The 18,492-nt window shown below is 41.4% G+C and overlaps 1 protein-coding gene across 2 annotated transcripts in view; it reads right to left on the reverse strand.

The window, feature by feature from the left end:
• Positions 1-18,492, reverse strand: part of PEPD (peptidase D) — a 150,917-nt gene that overhangs the window by 19,056 nt on the left and 113,369 nt on the right. For both annotated transcript variants that reach the window (XM_064723274.1, XM_064723275.1), the window contains exon 13: positions 3,121-3,305. In XM_064723274.1, the coding sequence (XP_064579344.1) occupies positions 3,121-3,305 (185 nt within the window). The remainder of the gene's footprint in view (positions 1-3,120; positions 3,306-18,492) is intronic.

The following is an 18,492-nucleotide window of genomic DNA, read 5'->3' on the forward strand; positions in this document are numbered from 1 at the left end:
TATATTTTCTAATATCCCAGAGTGTACTTTGCAGAAAATCTGCAAGTATTTACAATTTTTGTCAAAGAAGAAGAAACTGCTTGTTCAATGCTGCATGCGAAAGCAGCTTACTGGAAAAGATGAAAACTTATTATTGCCAATTTTGAAAAAAGAAATCTTTGGCTACCAATGAATAACTAATCTAAGCTAACAATGTCTGGAAATAGTTTTTTTGGAACACACAAAACTTTCTGACGGATAAAAATTAGGAAATTAACGTTTATTGTATTATTTCAAATGTAACTGTTTACACTTGAGGAAAATAATGGAATAATATCCACTTGGAAAGTTTTTATTTTTAAAAAATCGTTTGTAATACTCCCAGAAATTCCCTCGGCCAAAAGCAAAGAAGTTGCTTTTTAACCAGCTAGAAAAAAGGACATGATACTACAGGCATGGGCTCAGTGTACAATAAACACCAAAATGGCTTTATAAAAACCTTTGTGAAGATCTTGCTAGCTGGTAAACATTTAAAATGCACCACAAATCACTCCAGAGTGTACTAGATGTCTTCAAAATGTGCTTTTCCATGAAACAATGAGGCGTGGAGACTAAGCCTTCTCCCATGTAATACAGACACGTCCCACACTTGCAGGAAAGGTGCTCAGCTGCTTGTGTTCAGATGAATTTGGGCAGAACCACATCCCCTGAACGCCCCCTGCATCCCTCCAGGGCTCCCCTGCCCTGGCAGGGACCAGGCTCCCATGGGGACAGCCCAGAGAGGCTGGTGCAGCTCCCTCCCAGCAAACTGAGTGCAGTGTCCTTCCCACACCAGGTACCTCACCTCAGTCACAGGGACTCCTGCTTTGGGTCACAGAGAAGTGAAGGGGCTACCAGAGGTGAGATTCATGCCACACACAGAGTTTAAAGGAATTGCTCTTCTGCACAACCCAGAACTCGTAATTTTTCAAAGTGATGCCATACACTCATCCATGAGCACTTTTATATGCAAATACAGAACATTAGCTATTTGTTCATGAGCTTTCATACATGCTTCATATTCAAGCAATTTGCTATTTAGGATTAGATTTTGAAAGTAAATTAGCCATGCAAGCATTCTTCATGTAAGAATGCAGTTGCATGCCAACACAAACAAACAAACAATTTCAGTATTTGCAGATATAAAATTCTGTGTAGAGCTCTGGCATTTTTACACACAGTAAATACAAAACTGGAGAGCCTAACTCATTTGACAATACAGTCCCTATTTCCATTTTTATCTGTAACAGGCTGCCCTTTCAAAATTGTGGAGAGATCAGTTTGCTTTCAAAAAATGACCCTTAAATTATATAAAACAACATACAATAACAATTATAAATTCAGTTGTATGAAAACAAAATCTATTGTCAAAAAAAGATTTCGTATTTTATGTTATACTACTGAAATCTGCTGAGAGATGGAAGGTGTACAGGGTCCATTGCTTCAGACTCACTCAAAATCAGTTCTAGAAATCTCCCTTGACAGTAAGGTACTTGCTCTAACCTCAAAGAATACAGTTTTTAGGCAAAACCAAGAAGAGTACTTTGCACTCTCAGAATTCTACTCACTTGTTCCTAAAATTTAGTTATCTCTTCACCCTACCAAGTCTTGAACACATGCTCCTGTTTGTTAAGTCCATTAAATTCAGAGAGGTTATTCACAATACAAGTGAAAACAATCTAAGCAAAGGCATGCAGCAGCAGGGTCCTGGATTCTAAAGTTTATGAACTCTCCAAGTAACCACAGTCCCTGTGCTTTGCTGGATGTCTCTGCTTGTGCACAGAGAATGCACTCGGGAGGAACAAAGGGACAAGCATCCATCCTCTCTGTATCAGCTAGTGCAGAAACCTTAACATCAGAATAGCACTGATTTTGATCTTTGTTTGCTTTTTATTACATGTAAGTTTATTAGCTGATGCTAATACATCATTATCACAGTATTGTATCTCAACTATAATTACATTGTGAATGCAATAAGTATCCTCAAATATTACATACTGTTTCTCCCCTGCCTGCAAAACTGAACCAGCAATAGCAGCTGTTAGGTAGCCAGGTCACCCAACATGACCAAACACCAAAATATGCTTCAACTTTACCTGTGGAGTTCCTTCTTTCTTTTGCAAATTCTTGCAAAAGAACAGCTTACATATGAGAGGAGAAAAATGATCCATTTTTGTGCTGTATTACTGAAAATCCTTAAATAGTTAGCCTCAAACAACCACAACCTAACACAAACACAATCCTTCTGAAATCGTTCCAAAGCTGCTGCAAACTTCCTCTATTCAAACATTAAGTACAATTTGCCTTAGAGATTTTATTCTTTTAGTTATCACTGCAGACCTACTGCCATTAATTGGTTACAGAATTTTACCTATTCTGCTTTCAGATCATAGTCATGAACCAGCAAATTAATTCAAGGAAAAAAACAATCTTTCTGTGTTTTCTGCAGCAACTCAGAATACAAGAGGTTATGTCTTCACATTTGCAAAGACTGGAAGACTTGATGGAGTTTTTTCTTGCTACATCCTCACTGGTGCCCATGCTGATGCAGGACAGCAAAGCTCAACACAGGGCTCTGAGCTTTGATGAGATTGTTTCCATGTGACACAGCCACTGGGATTGACTGCCCAGGTACAGCAGGGCTCCTGCAGCTGCCTCACACTGCAATGGAGCAGGTGAATCTGGCCAACACAGGGCTCAGGAGATGCTGTGCCACAGCACAGGGTACTTGGGTGGTGCCTGTCACAGCAGTGACTCATGAGGAACAACACAGTGCATGTAGAAACTGAACAGGTTAACAATGCCCAAAGAGCACCATCAGTTGACTTGTCCACATAAACAATTTATATTTCAATGAGCCAATGAAATAATAGATTTTTTTCAATGAACTAATGAATTAATAGATTTTTTTAAATGAACTAATAGATTTCCTTAGAGTAAACTGCATAAAATACCACATCTTAAAAAAAAAGGAGATACTTAAATGCAAATCTGCTGTAGCTCTGAGAAGGTGCAGTTGGGTAACCAGACAGAGAGTATGAGCAGTGCTGATGGAAGTGAAGGGTTAATGTGCAGGGGAGTTGAGCATGGACTAGCACTAACCTCTGGGTAGCCTCCAACATCATGCACGTCGATTCCAAGGAGATGTCCAAGCCCGTGTGGCATAAATACTGCACCCAGATGAACCTTCACCATGTCATCCACACTGCCTTGCAGAATGCCAATTCTGGTCAGCTCCTCCAGATGGACTCTGTCAGCCAGACGGTGCATATCAGGCCAGGCCACCCCTTGGAGAGCACAAACAGGCAGCTCAGTTAACTATTGCTACAAGATTTTAACAGCAGCTTTCAAAAAACAGATGTAACACATGTGCCCTTTGTTTATATAAAAAACAAAGGTGGAAAGAGCAACTGCATTTTCACAAAAAACACTTTAAACAAGACAAAACTATTTTAAGATGTCTGTGAAGTACAGAAAAATACAAACAAGAGAAACAGCAGCACCTTCCCATCCAGAGCCATATGAAAAATGTTAATACAATGGATCTAAGCATGTCCACACAGATGGAAATGCATCCCTGAGTCTCCTATAAGAATGTCAACTATAGATTGCAGTTTTTTAAAATGCAGAGAATAGAACATTACCATCCTTTTATTTTCAAGAATGACCATCCCCATTTAGAACATCTGACATGGACACTGCTTTTCTACGTACATTGAAGATTTAAAGCCCACATCTTTCTGGCAAAGACACTCTCCAGAAATTAATGATTCCCTTGTGTTAATGGGCTGTGTAAAACACAACTCCTCTAATACATGTACTGAACTAGCATTACAAAATACTGTTGTTTGACTAGAGACAGAGTGCCAGGATACATTAGGTTGCTATTATTTTGGTATAGGATACAATTTTGTTTGACAAACTGCTGGGGAGAGGAGGGAGGAAGAAAGCAGCTCTTTTGTTAGTAACAAAGTACTGTCCTAATTAGTTCACCATGGCATTGAGTCATCATCAACAGAGCAGCAGTTGCAGAGTCAAGACAACTAGGGCTAAGGTACAGTTGAAGAATATTTTCCTTGTTCAATTTTGGCATGATTAAACAAGTAAGAACTGAGCAATTTTTAAGGCCAAACTCCCACCAAGTTCCATTTGCTTTAATCCAGTTAAACATGCAGCTCTAGGGTCTTGTGAAGATAAATGTCATCTCTTAATTACATTATCACTTTTTGCTGAAAGTACTGAGGCTTCAAAGTCAGAAATAAAATCATCCTATGGGAGTGCTTGGAGAAAGCACTCAGCTGTCTTTGTGGCTCTGATAGAAAGATCAGAATCAAACTGAGCTGCAAGTGGCAGACAAACAGACAAACCCTTGGTTGCTACTTCCTCACAAAAGCCAGCAGTGCCCAGGTGTGTGATGCTCACCCACAGAATGTGTGCGGTCTTCCTGCTCAAAATGTGGTATTTTTATGGCTTCCTTACTTTAAAAAGGAATTTAGATTTTTCATTCTATATGAACCAATACAACTATAACCAGCTGTCCTCTGCCAACTGTTCAACATACTATATAAATATTTCTCTTTCTGAATATGGAGTGTATTGCAATTTTCACTTCTCTAGATTCACCTGTGTTTCACAGTTCTCTCATATTAGGTTCCACTTTATTGAATGATAAATTAAAATCACTACAATCCCTCACATCAATATTACACATATCACACTAAAAGTATTACTGAATCACAGTTGTTTTCCTGTTTATTTTATAGCTGTGAAAATACAGAATTTCTATGTCTAAGTCGAGGTTCAGCTTTTGCAGTTTGCAGCTAACCCCAACTTCTCTAAAAGTGTTCAATCTTCTTTCTGAGGACACTAGATGCTCTTTCAAGATCTCCCCATGATTTCTTAGCTGAGAATTACCACAAGTCACCTATTTTCACCACCATAACTGCAAAGCCACATGTAACAACATCTGACCCTGGTCAACTGCTTGAAGCCTCACCCTCTCTTGTTAAAAATGAAGGTCAGAACTCCATGGCTGGAAGACAAAACACAGCCATTCCCTGGGTGCTCTGGAGCAGGCTGAGCTGTCTGAGAGGAGTGGAGCTGAGGTATCTGCTGTTTGCAGCTCAGCTTCCCTCTGCAGCTCTGCTGGTCTCAATCCAAACCCACAGACTCCACTCAAAGTGACACAGTCACCTTTATCAAACTGAGCAAGAGATACAAAAGGAGATAGAAATATCAAACTGATCAGAAATAAAACCACCAAAGCCACATTTCTATTTGTGTGCAGAAGTTTAACAGACATTAACAAATTAATGGCACTATCGCCCTAACTCTAAAGTCTGCCATGGTTGTAAATCCTGAGTATTTCCAGGACTGAGCAAATCCATTAGAACTCCTTCTTCCCTTGTCCCTACCTTTTTCTTTTTCTCTCATTGTCTGAAAGTGCAAATACTTCTCTCCTTCTTCCTTCTTAATTCTCCATCTGTTTTGGTTTTTATTCATCTTATCTGCTCCATTAGAGACTGAGGACAACAAAAAGCTCTAATGTGAAATAAATAATGAGGCTGGATGGAAAATCTGCAGCTTTGGGCTCTCTCTTGGAGCCAGGGTGGTGCTTCAGACAGAGCCCAGCAAAATGGCTCTGGAGCACTCTTTTATCATCCAGCCAGAGCCACGAGCTTTGCTAGAGATATGAAACATGTCAGCTCCAGTTGTGTCCCCCATGCTGCTGGAGCTGCAGACAGCACTGGGGCAGCTCTGGGCACAGGGAAATTAAACCTCTGCTGGAGGCACCCTGCTAAATAATACAAATAAATAGGTATTCAAATAGTCTTAATTAAAAAGAAAGGGTTTATAGATAGATTGCACTTTCTGTTCTATTGTCTGGTTTCATGCTTTATTCTATTATGACTATGGGGTGGTGGCCACCTCCCTCCAGGACACTTAACCTACAAGCCCTGGATAAAAATCTCATATACAGACTGTTACTTGAGTGCTAAGACAAAATAGGAAGATATTCTGAGCTGACCAGATACAGTGAAATAAGTGGAGTGATTTTTGGTCTTCACTTAAAAAATGGTGATATCCTTGTCTTGTTTGATAGGAGAGGATTCCCATCGTGCAGGGAATAAACTTTAATAATAAGGTTCAAACAGATTTCTTAAACAGGTAATTTGACAAAGAAAGAGGATATAAATGCAAATCTTCAAACATTTCCTACTGCCTTTGTAATATTAAAAACATTAATTTTGTGAAGAGAAAGAACTGTTTTACAGTACTAAGGCAACTACTTAAAAGTATAGGAAAAATCCACTGAAAAAAGTAACAACCATAATTTAAGAAAGATGTCTTTGTCCATTTTATAAAAAAGTATATTCACATGTATTTATTATAGAGTAAACAGAAATATATGCTTTAAATTTATGTTAAAACTAAAATTGTAAAATAGAAATATATGCTTTAAAGTTATTTTAAAACTAAAATTGTACTAGCTTTATGTGGCCAATTGAAATCTTCATAACACAATGGCCTGTGCAAGCCCAGCTGTCTCTGGGACAGACTGACACCCCTGCACTCAGGTGGTAATTAGATACCTAGTAAATATACTCAAACAGCTGAAATCCTTAAATTCTGCTAATCTAATTTTCCTTTGTAGATACTGAACTTACAATAATTGCAAAAAGCAGAGAAAGGAGGAAAAATTGAATATCAGAGCTGATAGCTTCATCAACCTGGCAACTTGATAAGAAGCCATGAGCGGAACTTTTTGGTGTTCTCGTATGATGTGCAACTCAACAATCTGGAAATGCCCCAAGGACTGCAGGGAGAATATGTGAGTGAGAATATGTGAGTCCCTCTGTCAAAGCTCAGAGGTGCCTCACTCTGCTCAGATGCAGAATGCCAGAGATGCTTATTCTGTGCACACATCTGTGTGGATAAAACAATAACACAGAGGAGTCTGCAGGCAGTCAGGGCACAATCTGCCCTACAGATTGCAGACTTGCAGGTGTGAAGAAGAACAACGCTGGCTGAATAGTGCTGAATGAACATTTTGTACAAAGAATCCTTGGTTTGTGGAGGCTCCTCAACTTTTGGATTACCGGGGGTCCAGCAGAGACCACGTGCCTGCTGCAAGCAGGAGAAGTCAAACACCATATCAGCATTCTTGTAGGGAGAAAAAGCAGCTAAAAACCAACCAAACCCCACAACAACAACTTCCAAGTGCCTCTGCCCCTGGGTGTGTGAGTTACTCAGTGGCTGAGTGCTCTGACACCTGACCAGCACTGACTCCCACCACCCAGCACTCACCAGCATGTTTGACTCATCTATCATTCAGGATTATTATTTTTAAGCCTTGGTGAAGTTTATCATAATTGCAGACATGCTTTTTGTTTAAGAGCTTTTATGATAGTTGCAGACGTGCTTTTTGTGTAGAAAGGTTAGTTCTGTTATTATCTTTAAGCCAATTTATAAACCAATTATAGTCCAGTGACAGATGAGGTTTAAAAAGTCAGATTGGAGGGTCCTTGGACTTTGACAGCTTGTACCAAAATGAGTCTGTACTGAGGAAAATCTGCTGATGAGGTGTCTGCTGCCTTCCTAATTCTGTGCCAGATGAGACACTGGGTGAGAGAGGTCACTGAGGCAGGGCAGCTAGGCTGGGTTTGTTACCTGCCTGCAGCACGTGCTCAGCACAGAGGTCAGCTCAAACCCACCCTTACAGCACCAGAGGCTCCTGGAGATACAGAGGGAATGAGCTGCACAGCAGCAACCCGGCACTGCAGATGGGCAGTAATGAAATAAACCAGACAATTCATTCATTAACAAAAATCTAGGGAGGTTATTAGTTTTCAGACACAACGCAAACAGTACAGTGGAGGTTTGCAGATGTGTGAGGTACCACTTAAAAATGGCAAAATTAGTGCAGTAAGTTTGCCTAAAGTATTTTTTAAAGGTATCCCCATAAAGCTAAATGTTAACTGATACTCTTAGATATAACTGATACTCTTAGATATTACAGAAAGGAAAAAGATAAAATTAATATTATTTTACTTTCTTGAAAATATTTCCTCTTTGATATCTGTTTGCCAAACCACACAAAATTTCAGATAAAACACCAACACAGCAGCAACCAGACACTGGAGATGTCCAGTAATGAAATAAACCAGACAATTAATTCATTAACAAAAATCTAGGGAGGTTATTAGTTTTCAGACAACGCAAACAGTACAGTGGAGGTTTGCAAATGTGTGAGGTACCACTTAAAAATGGCAAAATTAGTGCATTAAGTTTGCCTAAAGTCTTTTTTTAAAGGTATCCCTATAAAACTAAATGTTATCTGATACTCTTAGATATTACTGTGAAAGAAAGGAAAAAGATAAAATTAATATTATTTTACTTCCTTGAAAATATTTCCTCTTTGATATCTATTTGCCAAACCACACAAAATTTCAGATAAAACACCAGGTTCAAGGACTCTGGAACATCATATCAAGATCTCTGCAATAATGTGTGACCTCTTTGATCACACCAATGGAGGGGATTTTTGTGCCCTCTTTGCCAGCCCCCAAAAAGAAAGAAAAGCTTCTTGTGAAACCAGAAATCAAAAGCATTCCTATCTTTTGATGAATATACCATAAATTTTTAAACAGTAGAATTAAAAAGATGAGTTGCTATAACACATCACACTATAAACTGCTCCTCAGCTGCTGTTAACTCACTGGTATTTTTATCCCAGTGATTATTATCTGAAGTTTTATTAGAAGCCAATTGAGAACATAAAGTAGAAACAGCACACAAAAATAATTTAGAATTACTGCGTGGTATTTAGCCACTTTGGTCAGAAAGTACTCTGAAAAGGCCTAACAGGATTTTTTTGGCCACCACTTAGGGTACTTTGTGGTTGTAATGTGACAATGATTAAACCACAAATGATTTAACAGGTTTTTTTTTGTTGTTGTTGTTGGGTGGGGGTTTTTTGCCAACACAGATGTCACAATCTTACTAAAAAAAACGAGTATGGCAAGGTTCTAGTAACTTCTCCCCAAATTGTGCTAAGGTTAAGTTACATTTAATTTCCAAGTGTCCACAGACAAGGGCAAAAGGCCCAATGTCCCCTGGCAGTGCCACTGAAATGCAGACAGAACACACAATCCCAGCCCAGCCAGCAACCCATTGGAACAGACTGAAATCTGCCAACTGGCACAGATCATATCAGACATAAAACAATAGGACTTTAAAACTCAATCAGACCCAGTTTAAAAAACAAAGCAAAACATAATTTAAACACTAAAAACCAATTATCTTCACCCTCTTCACTTGGGTGCTAGAGAAACAATTGTCATATTTGTGATTTTCATACTTTCTTTTTGCCCACTACAGGAAACACTCAGTGTTTGCTCTGGTTTTGAACTTGGGGTCTTGCAGCACCAGGTAAAGCAACTTTGCCATGGGGAAAGCCCCAAAAGCTGGACTGAGACACTGGCAATGTTTGGGCAGCAGAGAAGCTGCTCAAAACTGTGTGGATGAACACATGGCTCATGGGTGAGCATTATTTGCCTCATGGGTGCCAGATTCAGGGGTGCCATTTCTGACTGTACTTTACATGGCTGCATCTGGGAGGAGAAGAGACTGTTAACCTTCCCAGCCCAAAAGGGAACTACACAGAATTTACTGCTGTTCACACCTGCAAATACCCTGAGTTGTGACTGCAGGGATTGCCAGACCTGCCCCTGCCTGTGCCTGGAGCCCCAGTGGCACAGCTCCACACCAGGATGGTATTTCTGGGCAATAAAGTCACCCCTTTATTCCCCAGAAAGGTTCACCTGCCTTAACAGGGATGGGAGTTACTGGAGGGAAATAGAGATTGATCCTCATCACCTCTGAAATTTGGACTTTTTCAAAAGGCTGAACAATTCACACACACTGTGCAATTCAGCTGTGCTGTGACATTTTGCATCAGTATGATGGAGGTTTCCAGCAGTAATTCCATCCTTTGCATGGATGATGGAGGTTTCCAGCAGTAATTCCATCCTCCCAGTTATAAACCCTGCACAAGGTGAGTTGTCACTCATCAGAAAGCAACATGAGGATAACATTCTGCCATGCAGAAACATCAAGAAAAGCAATATGAATAGATGGCAAGAAGAGGGATTTTTTCCACATCTGGATGCAGCACTGGGATTGAGTTTTGCCAGGCACTATTTTACAGCATGTTCCTTCCAAAAGAGGTGCATGTTGAAGAGGAAAAAAGGAAGAGGATTGACAGGATGAAGGAAGTGTTGGAGGGAGTGATTGCAGTGTGGAAACTTATCAATCTTTGAAGCTCAGAAAAGAGCCTGTTTAGATAAGACTCAGGGCAAACAGCACAATTTATGTCTGGCAGGTTTGCACTGACAGCTACAGCTGATGCAGTGTCAAGATTGAAGGACTTGTGAACTTTGCACTTCAACTGAAATTACAGCAAATATCAAGCACAATTCCTGAACACTGAGCTGTGAGAAAATCAGTGCAGGTACTAAAAATCAGACAAGGTACAGGCAGCTCATTCCCCAATATTACTATTAAAACCAGAACTGCACAATCACAATGTTACAATATGGAAATCACATGTTACAATTAGGAAAAAGGGATTTTTTAAAAAAAGGTGTTAAACCAAACCCCATTCAGTATAGAAAGGCAAAAAACCTGCAGCCAGTTTAGGCTCTGTAAAGATATCTGAATGTATTTGCTTGTGCAAGCCACACCTTTGAAGAATCCCTGAAAGCAGTGAAAAAATCCCCTGAGCCATGGCAGCTCCTGCAGGCTCTGCTGAGGTGCCTGGAGATGAGAGGGATTTCAGGGCAGGAACAGTTTACATGCCAGTTTTTGTACCCTGGGGGGTAACTCAGCATTATTTCAGCCTCTGAATGCTGCAGAGGTCCTGTCCATCCCAGCAGGAGCAGCAGCTCCCAGGGCTGCAATCAGATCCTTCACATTTCAATAGATTGCTGCTCTCCCTGAGGCTCTGCACAAAACTCCCTTTCCTTTCACCTCTCGCCACGGGTTACTGCTGTGCTGGACAGGTGACCAGCAATGAGAGCTCCAGTAACCAATCATATCATTTTTAATTAATATCTTGAAAGAATAAAGGATTTCAGTTTGACTGACAGTATTGTCTATGCATCCTTTAGTGCCTTCTGCTTTTATTTCCTAAGTAGCAGCAATGCCTCAACCACTAACACTGAGAAAACCAGAATTAACACACCACAGAAAGCTGTTCCACCTTTGCTGGGTCCATCTCAGAGAGGCAGTATTCAAATTTGTTGAATTTTTTGTTTGTTTATCAATTAATGAACATTAATGCCAGCAAAAAAAAAAGTACAGTCCACTCCATTTAATAGAGAAGAGAGAGCAGATTACAAATAGCTTTTAAAACTATATATTGACAAGATTTACTTTCTAATCTGTCTTTCAACACAGTAACACATTCTGAACTGCAAGGAGGGAAAAATAATACTGTGGTGCCACTCAGCAAGATTTGTGAATATCAAATATTGGTTACAACATGCCCTAAAAGCATTTGCTCTTCAGAGGAACTGGAATAAAGTCTTCAAGTTGTCATTAATTTTTTATTCCTGAGGAGAATTGTTTTGCTGCAGATATTACAGTAGATTAATAATGATCAGCAGTGCTTTGACTAAAATATGACAATCTGAATGGGAATAATTCATATGGGCATCTTGAAATTATACAAACTGTAAAACAGATTGTTCTCTCATACCTTCCCTGTTATGCTATTGTCAAAAATTCCAGTTTACAGTCCAGTTCCTTTTGAAAAATTCACCAAAATCAGCTACTGTTTTTATACAGCACAACAGAGAAGCATCACCATGGTATTCCACTAAACACAACTCTGGACTACACATAATAAAAAATACTACAATGCAAAAAACACCCATTGCATGTGAATAAGAACCTTTTACCTGGGAGGATAAATATTAGTAACAGTTACAGTTATTTTCTTTAGGTATAATAGATTTCAATCCTAGTTGGATACAGTGACAATTACTCTAAAGCAGTATTAGAAACCAAAAATCAATCTGAATTGTAAAGAAGTAATATATTTGTTGTGGACAAAAAAAGCAGTAATCTGTGAAGCTGCAAATTTTGAATTTGCATATGTTGCCAAGTACAACTCTGCTCAACTTAATAACAGAAACACCTGCTGGTAATATGATCTGCTATGCCAAATATATACCCTAGCTATTAGTTTTCATTAAATGTTTTTATTAAACAGTTCTTTAATTGAGTTATTTTAATCTTTGCTCTTGGTACTATTCTACCTGAGCTGGATTCTCCACTCTTCCTTCTTTGTTAGAGGCATTTTACTAGAAAATGGAACAGGGACTCATACTGCTGCTTTGAATTCAAATCACAGCATTTTTTGTTGTTTAAGTAGGTTATTTAAACTGGTAGTGGTTCACAAAACTTAATTCTTGACAGTCTGACTGAAAGAACTGTGCCTCAGTATTCAGGTACCAAAGGAGGACACAGCATCCAAAATCTACATCCTGCTGTGCTAAAATACAGACCACTCACCCTGTGAAGTCCCTGGGCTTGCCCCTCTACCCCCATCAGCTTTACTGCTTCAATCCTTTAGCATCAGGCAAACAGGGAGGAGGCAAAACACTGGAAAATAAAGTGGCCTCTTTGTTTTGTCCTTCTAATTCACAACATTCCTTGGAAGGCTGTACATGGGAAAACCAGCTAAGACAACCCCTCCATTGCAAAGCACTTAGGAAGTTACAACAATAAAAAAACCCTGAAGAAACCAGAAGAAATGCAGAAAAAGTGGTCAGAGTTTCACAGAGCAGCTCAACTGATGCAGTTACAGCTGCCCACAGGACAAAGACCACGTGGGATTAACTTGGCTCTGCATCCTGCACCTACAAACACACAAAGGGACAGCAGGAGTGGCAGGCACTCAGACTGCAGCAGGACACAGGGGTCACCCACAGGAACACCCTGCCTGCCTCCCAGGCTGCCTCTGGAGGTGGCTCATGGTGGCCTGTGATATTCCACCCTAGAGAACTCCCAAGGACTGTTCCTCCTGCTCTTCAAAGGAAGTCCTCAGTCCCAGACCTACAGAAGGGTCCCCTGAATCATTCTGTTTCTCAAATTGTTCATTTGGAAATGACAGAGTGGAAGGGTAGCTCCAAACATTACAGAAACTCCTTCAAACACTCATTCTCAACTTGACCTGGAGCAAAGACAGAGGAGGGACCAGCAGCTACAGAGAATTTCTGAAGTTCTCTGAGCCAGACTCTGCTGGTCTGTGCTCACTGGCTGCTCCAGCCTGCTCCCCTTGGCCTCTCCATCTCAAAACACCTGAGTCTTCTGGGAACTACTTATCTCTCTGCATTTATTTTGCATCTACAGCAAAAGGGTACCCATTTCTTGTAGGCTGAGGATCAGCTGGTATCTATATGATTAATTAAAGGATCTTTTATTTGGTATGTAGGTCTACTTCTTTGCCTGAAATGTTTTTGACTGTACTTGAAGTGTACTTGACTGCACTTTCTTGGTCAAAGATTATTTGGCAATCCTGGCATCAATGAAATCTGCACAGTCTGCTCTTTGACACTGGGAGACAGCATTTAAGAGCTTAAAAAACCCATGTCTTTAAGTGAAACTGGATTTCTGGGAGAGCCATACACAAGGAACCTTCCAGTCCTGACATGGAGAAACCTCCATCTTGTGTTATCAGAGATGTCAGTCCTGGGGCACAGATTGTCTTCAAGACCTTGCTCAAATGCATTTATTGGAAAAGCAAAGCCTGAAAGCCAGAGGCAAGGCAACACTCACTGTCTTGGATAGTAAAATGCAGAACTTGGGGATATGCATATAAGATGAGCTCCAACTTGAAAAATGCAGAGATAGAAATCCTATAGGGAAACCCTGTGGTAATGTCAGTATCCCAAGGAGGAATTCACACTGCACATAAACTGATGTGATGAACAACAACTTCTGTGCATATTTGGAACTAATTTTTATTTTTCGTTTTATTGAAACAAACAAACATCAATCAGCAAATATTCCCAGCTGCATAGCTAATGTCTGAATGCAATTTTGATTCAATGGGGACTCTGTATACACAAGCTTTTCAAATCATAAAAATGTAGAGATAGGGACTTGAGTGGCTGCCAACCTGGCCTTACTCAACTGTTCCTTGGGAGCAGTTTGCTAGACAAGGAGATCTTTTTTGAAACTGGAATTTAGGACAATGGACCTTACAGAGTGAGGTATTTAAATTCCTTCCTTGCCCTGCAAATATTAATGTATATAACTTTAAAGATTAAAAAAAAAGATTTTTTCAACATAGATTTTGCAGTATACCAGGCATGCTAAGCACAACCAGCTCCCTTCCTTCCCTTTCTCCTGTGATTTTCCATTAGTCTACAAAAAAGACAGAGAGTAATGCTTGGAGGTCCCAGGATGCAATTGCAAAAGGATGAAGATGGAAAGTATGTGATTGCTCCAATATTTAGCTCATTAATCTTAAAGACTCTGTTTATGCTCTCGTGCATTAATGCAAAATAGTTCTAATTGCAAAGCTGAGATAGGCATACTTCCTTTTTAGTTCTTCTGAACACAGTAGCAACTTATTATATTTCAGAAACTTTAATGTTTCTATAAACAGAAACTGTACAGAGAAACATTCTATATTGTCATGGTTTGACCAGGAAGGAGTGGGAATTCTGGGAAGCTGTGGTCAAACCAATGAAGGTTTTGGGTTTCATACTGACACCTGGTGTAGCCAGTGGGGTTTGGACACACCTCCGAGAATACACAGGGGTTAAAAGCAAGGCACTGCCCTGGCACTTCCTCTTTTGGACATCGTCGGGCGAAGAGGTCAGATCTCTTCCCCCGCCCGGCCCGCTGCTGCTGGGCGGGGGAGGGGCCGCCATGCGGTAGGCCTGGGGCCTGGACAGAGGTGGGGGTTGAGGGGGCTTTCAAGGATGGAAGGGTGGCGGAGCCCCAAGAGACATCGAGACATCGGGCAGCCAGCCCCCCCCCCCCCCGGAGAGAGAGAGAGAGAGAGCCGGCGGCACCGAATGTGATGGCAGCCAGCCAGGAGGAGAAGGGGGGAGGGAGAGAGAGCCCGGCCGGCCGCAGCAGCAGCACGTGTGGGAGTATCATCTCGTCCCAGGACAGACAGAGACTGAAAACTTTTAACCCTTTCTTGCATGACTGGGGCCTTGCAAAAATGCTAATCCTCCTCGAAGCTGAATAAGAAGGGAGATGAGAGATGAGATGAGATAAGGACTTTGGCCCGGAGATTGTGGAGATGATTGGATGGGGAGAGATGATTTGGAGTGGCCTTTTGGCTGGACTTTTTCTTGTAGCCATGGACTCAGTTGTTCCTGTGACACAGACTGCATTTAGGGGGAGGCAGTGCCTCAAAACCAGGAGGGTTCATTCGTGAGGACCCCCGGCCCCAGGGGGTTGGAAAAATATGGGGGGGACAGTTGTCCCAAAAGCAGAGACTGTGCCTTTTTGGAGTGAGACAAGGCATCCTTGAAAGACCACCCTAAAAGCAGCTCTGGCCATGTCTCGGTGGTGAGAGCACTGGGCATGGAAGGAACATGTCACAAGCGGCAAAAGGACTTTTTTTTTTCCCCCGGGCGGTGCCGAAGTGACAAGGAAGCATCCGAGGTTTCAGTGTGTTTCCAGAAGCCTATGGAACAAGAAGGACTCCTTTCCTCTTCATGAACTGCAGTTTGAGTATACTAAAGTGTCGTGCCGGGCTGGGCAGTTGGTGTTTTTGAGAGAATGTATTGGATTGGGAAAGTCAGGGAGTGGGGAGGAGGAAAAGTGGTTTTTGTAAGGTTTTCAATTTTTTTTTTTCCTTATAGTCTTTCCCTATTTTTCCTGTAGTTTTAGGTAATAAAGTGTTCTTTATGTTTAAGTTGGAGCCTGTTTTGCTTATTCCTGGTCACATCTCACAGCAGACACCAGGGTGAGGCATTTTCATGGGGGCACTGGCTCTGTGCCAGGCTCAAACCATGACATATATGCAGCAACCATACTGTCCTCATCAACTAGGAATTAAATTTATAATAATATAAATATTGTCTTAATATTGATATTACTAATATTCTTTAAATGCTTAAGATAATAACCCAACCAACAAATAGCAGAAATCACTTGAGAGGCTACCCATGGTATCAATACACAGCCATTTGCTGAAGAATAAAAGAAAAACTCCACAGAGAGCTCCCCAACCCCACTGACCCTGTGTGTCCCTGACAGTAACACTGGGGCAAGAGCAGGGTGGTGCCAGGGCTGGAGTGGCCACAGCTCACAGGGACATCCAGCAGTGCCCTGCCTGTGGGCTGGCACTGCCCTGCCTGGGCACAGCCACAGCTGCTCCTCAGCAGCATCTCCTTGCCTCCACCATGGCATTTCCATGGGCATGGAGTCAACACAGCATGGAGTGATTCAGGTTAGGAGGGAAACCAGGAGGGTACCAAGCCCTGGCTCAGTGTAGGGTTAACTTGAAAGTTAGATCATGTTTCTTCAACAAATTGTTTTCTTGAGGTTTCAGAGAGGGACTTACAGCAAAACAAATTATTTCACACTTTTTTCCCAATAGATTGATATTAATTCCAAAGAGCAAACAGTAGCGGTCTCCCAGGTGAAACCAGTGCCTAATGATGGATAACAAAGCTAACACACAGACACTGGATCTAACTTATGCAACTAGGATAAGGGATGGAGTGAGACAGATTTGGGAGCCATGCACATGTGCCCCTTCCAACCCTTCAGCTCTCTCCACTATTAACAACATGCCCAACTTGCTCAGAAAAGAGTCCAATCTAGCCCTGCAGCTCAGGCTTGGAGCTGCTGCCATCAGAGGTGTCCACGGGAGGTCTCAGGACACCAGAGCTGAGACCTCACCCCTGCCCTTCCCCACTGCCCCCAGCAGCCTCATGCCTACTGAGGCTGTGCTACACAATACTATTTTTCCACCAGAGTTTGCTTTTTTAAGCCTGGGCAATTATGGGGGTGGGGGAGAGCTCCACTAAAAGCAGTAATTTTATGGTTATAGCATCAAGGACTGCAGAGTTGAGCAATATCCCCTGACAGTGTCTGTGTGAGCTTTGCTTGGCCCCTTGGTGCTGACGTGTTATGGTTCAGTCCTTCAGTTCCATGAACATCTACTCCTTTACACAGGACTTCAAATTACCTTTCTGATGATGCTGCCTACTCCAGTCCTGCAGTAAAATATTAAAAAAATTTCTAATTCTAAAAAGAATTTCAGTGACACTTGCCAGAAGAAGAGACCAGGGCTATGTTTTGCAATGAAGGCAGCTGGCTAAAGGACAGAAGATCTCATGCAAGCAAAAGTGCAACATCCATTCATGTGTTACTACAGCCATGGAGGAGAGCCTCAGCAGCACCAGTGGAAAAGCTTCCACCAGACCAAGCAGAGCTTCCCACCAAGCACAAGATGCAAATCCACAGGAAGCTCCAGGTTAATTCACTTCTAGGGCTACCCTGTTTCCAGAGGACTCCAATCACCAAGGCAAGCACAGCTCCTGATAAACCACTGAAGATTTCCCTTCATTATATAACTCCTCTTCCATCTGTTACAAAAGCTGAAAAGAAGCAAGAAAAAACCCAAGAGACTTCACAAGAAGGCAAGCATGGCAAATGCACCTAAAAGTTGCCTCTGGTAATCTGCAACCTTTCTTGCACCAGACTCAGGTTCCCAGCGGGATGCTCAGCAACTTGCTTCAAACACAGGGGGGTTTTAAAATTTATTTTACATTTTTTTTCACTAATCATTTTCTTTCATTCTACCAGAGTTTGGCTTGACAATCTGGAGTGTGATTTGCAGAAAGGCTGGGCTCTCAGCAGCTGTAACAGAGGTCACAACAGCTGTGGTTTGAGCAAGAGCAATGTTCAACTCTCTTAAAAAAGATCTTGAGTCTGAAGAATTTCCATCTTGGCATCCCAAATGAGTCAAGAGCTTTTACACTAACTTCTCTAGCCTGCCTGCAGAAGGGGGCTGCTGCTCACTTGCACATCTTTGAGATGCAGTGCCAGCAAACTTCCTTGCCTGCCCAGTACTGTTATGATGAGCACTCTGAGAAAAAACTGGTGAGGACACATTGATAATTTTGGATTCAGAGCAGGTTTTGCACAGTAGGCAATAAACAGCTCCAGGCCATGCAGAGAACAAAAGGTTAAACTAAATTACTGAATAGCTGCTCATTAGCTCAGCTCTGACTGTTACATGCATTGTGTGAAGACAGCAGAGTGAGAAACAATGAATGTATCTACAGGAACATTTAATTCCAGTCATCCTTGGAGGTGAAATCTCTTGGTTGTCCCCACTTACTGTGTTTTTGTGTACACAGTGCAATGTTGAAGTGCATGAATTGAATTCATTTCAGATGAAAGTAAACTGGGAGATGTGCTCCAGGA

The sequence above is a fragment of the Zonotrichia leucophrys genome, chromosome 11, assembly GCF_028769735.1.
Source record: "Zonotrichia leucophrys gambelii isolate GWCS_2022_RI chromosome 11, RI_Zleu_2.0, whole genome shotgun sequence".
NCBI classification, from domain to species: domain Eukaryota; kingdom Metazoa; phylum Chordata; class Aves; order Passeriformes; family Passerellidae; genus Zonotrichia; species Zonotrichia leucophrys.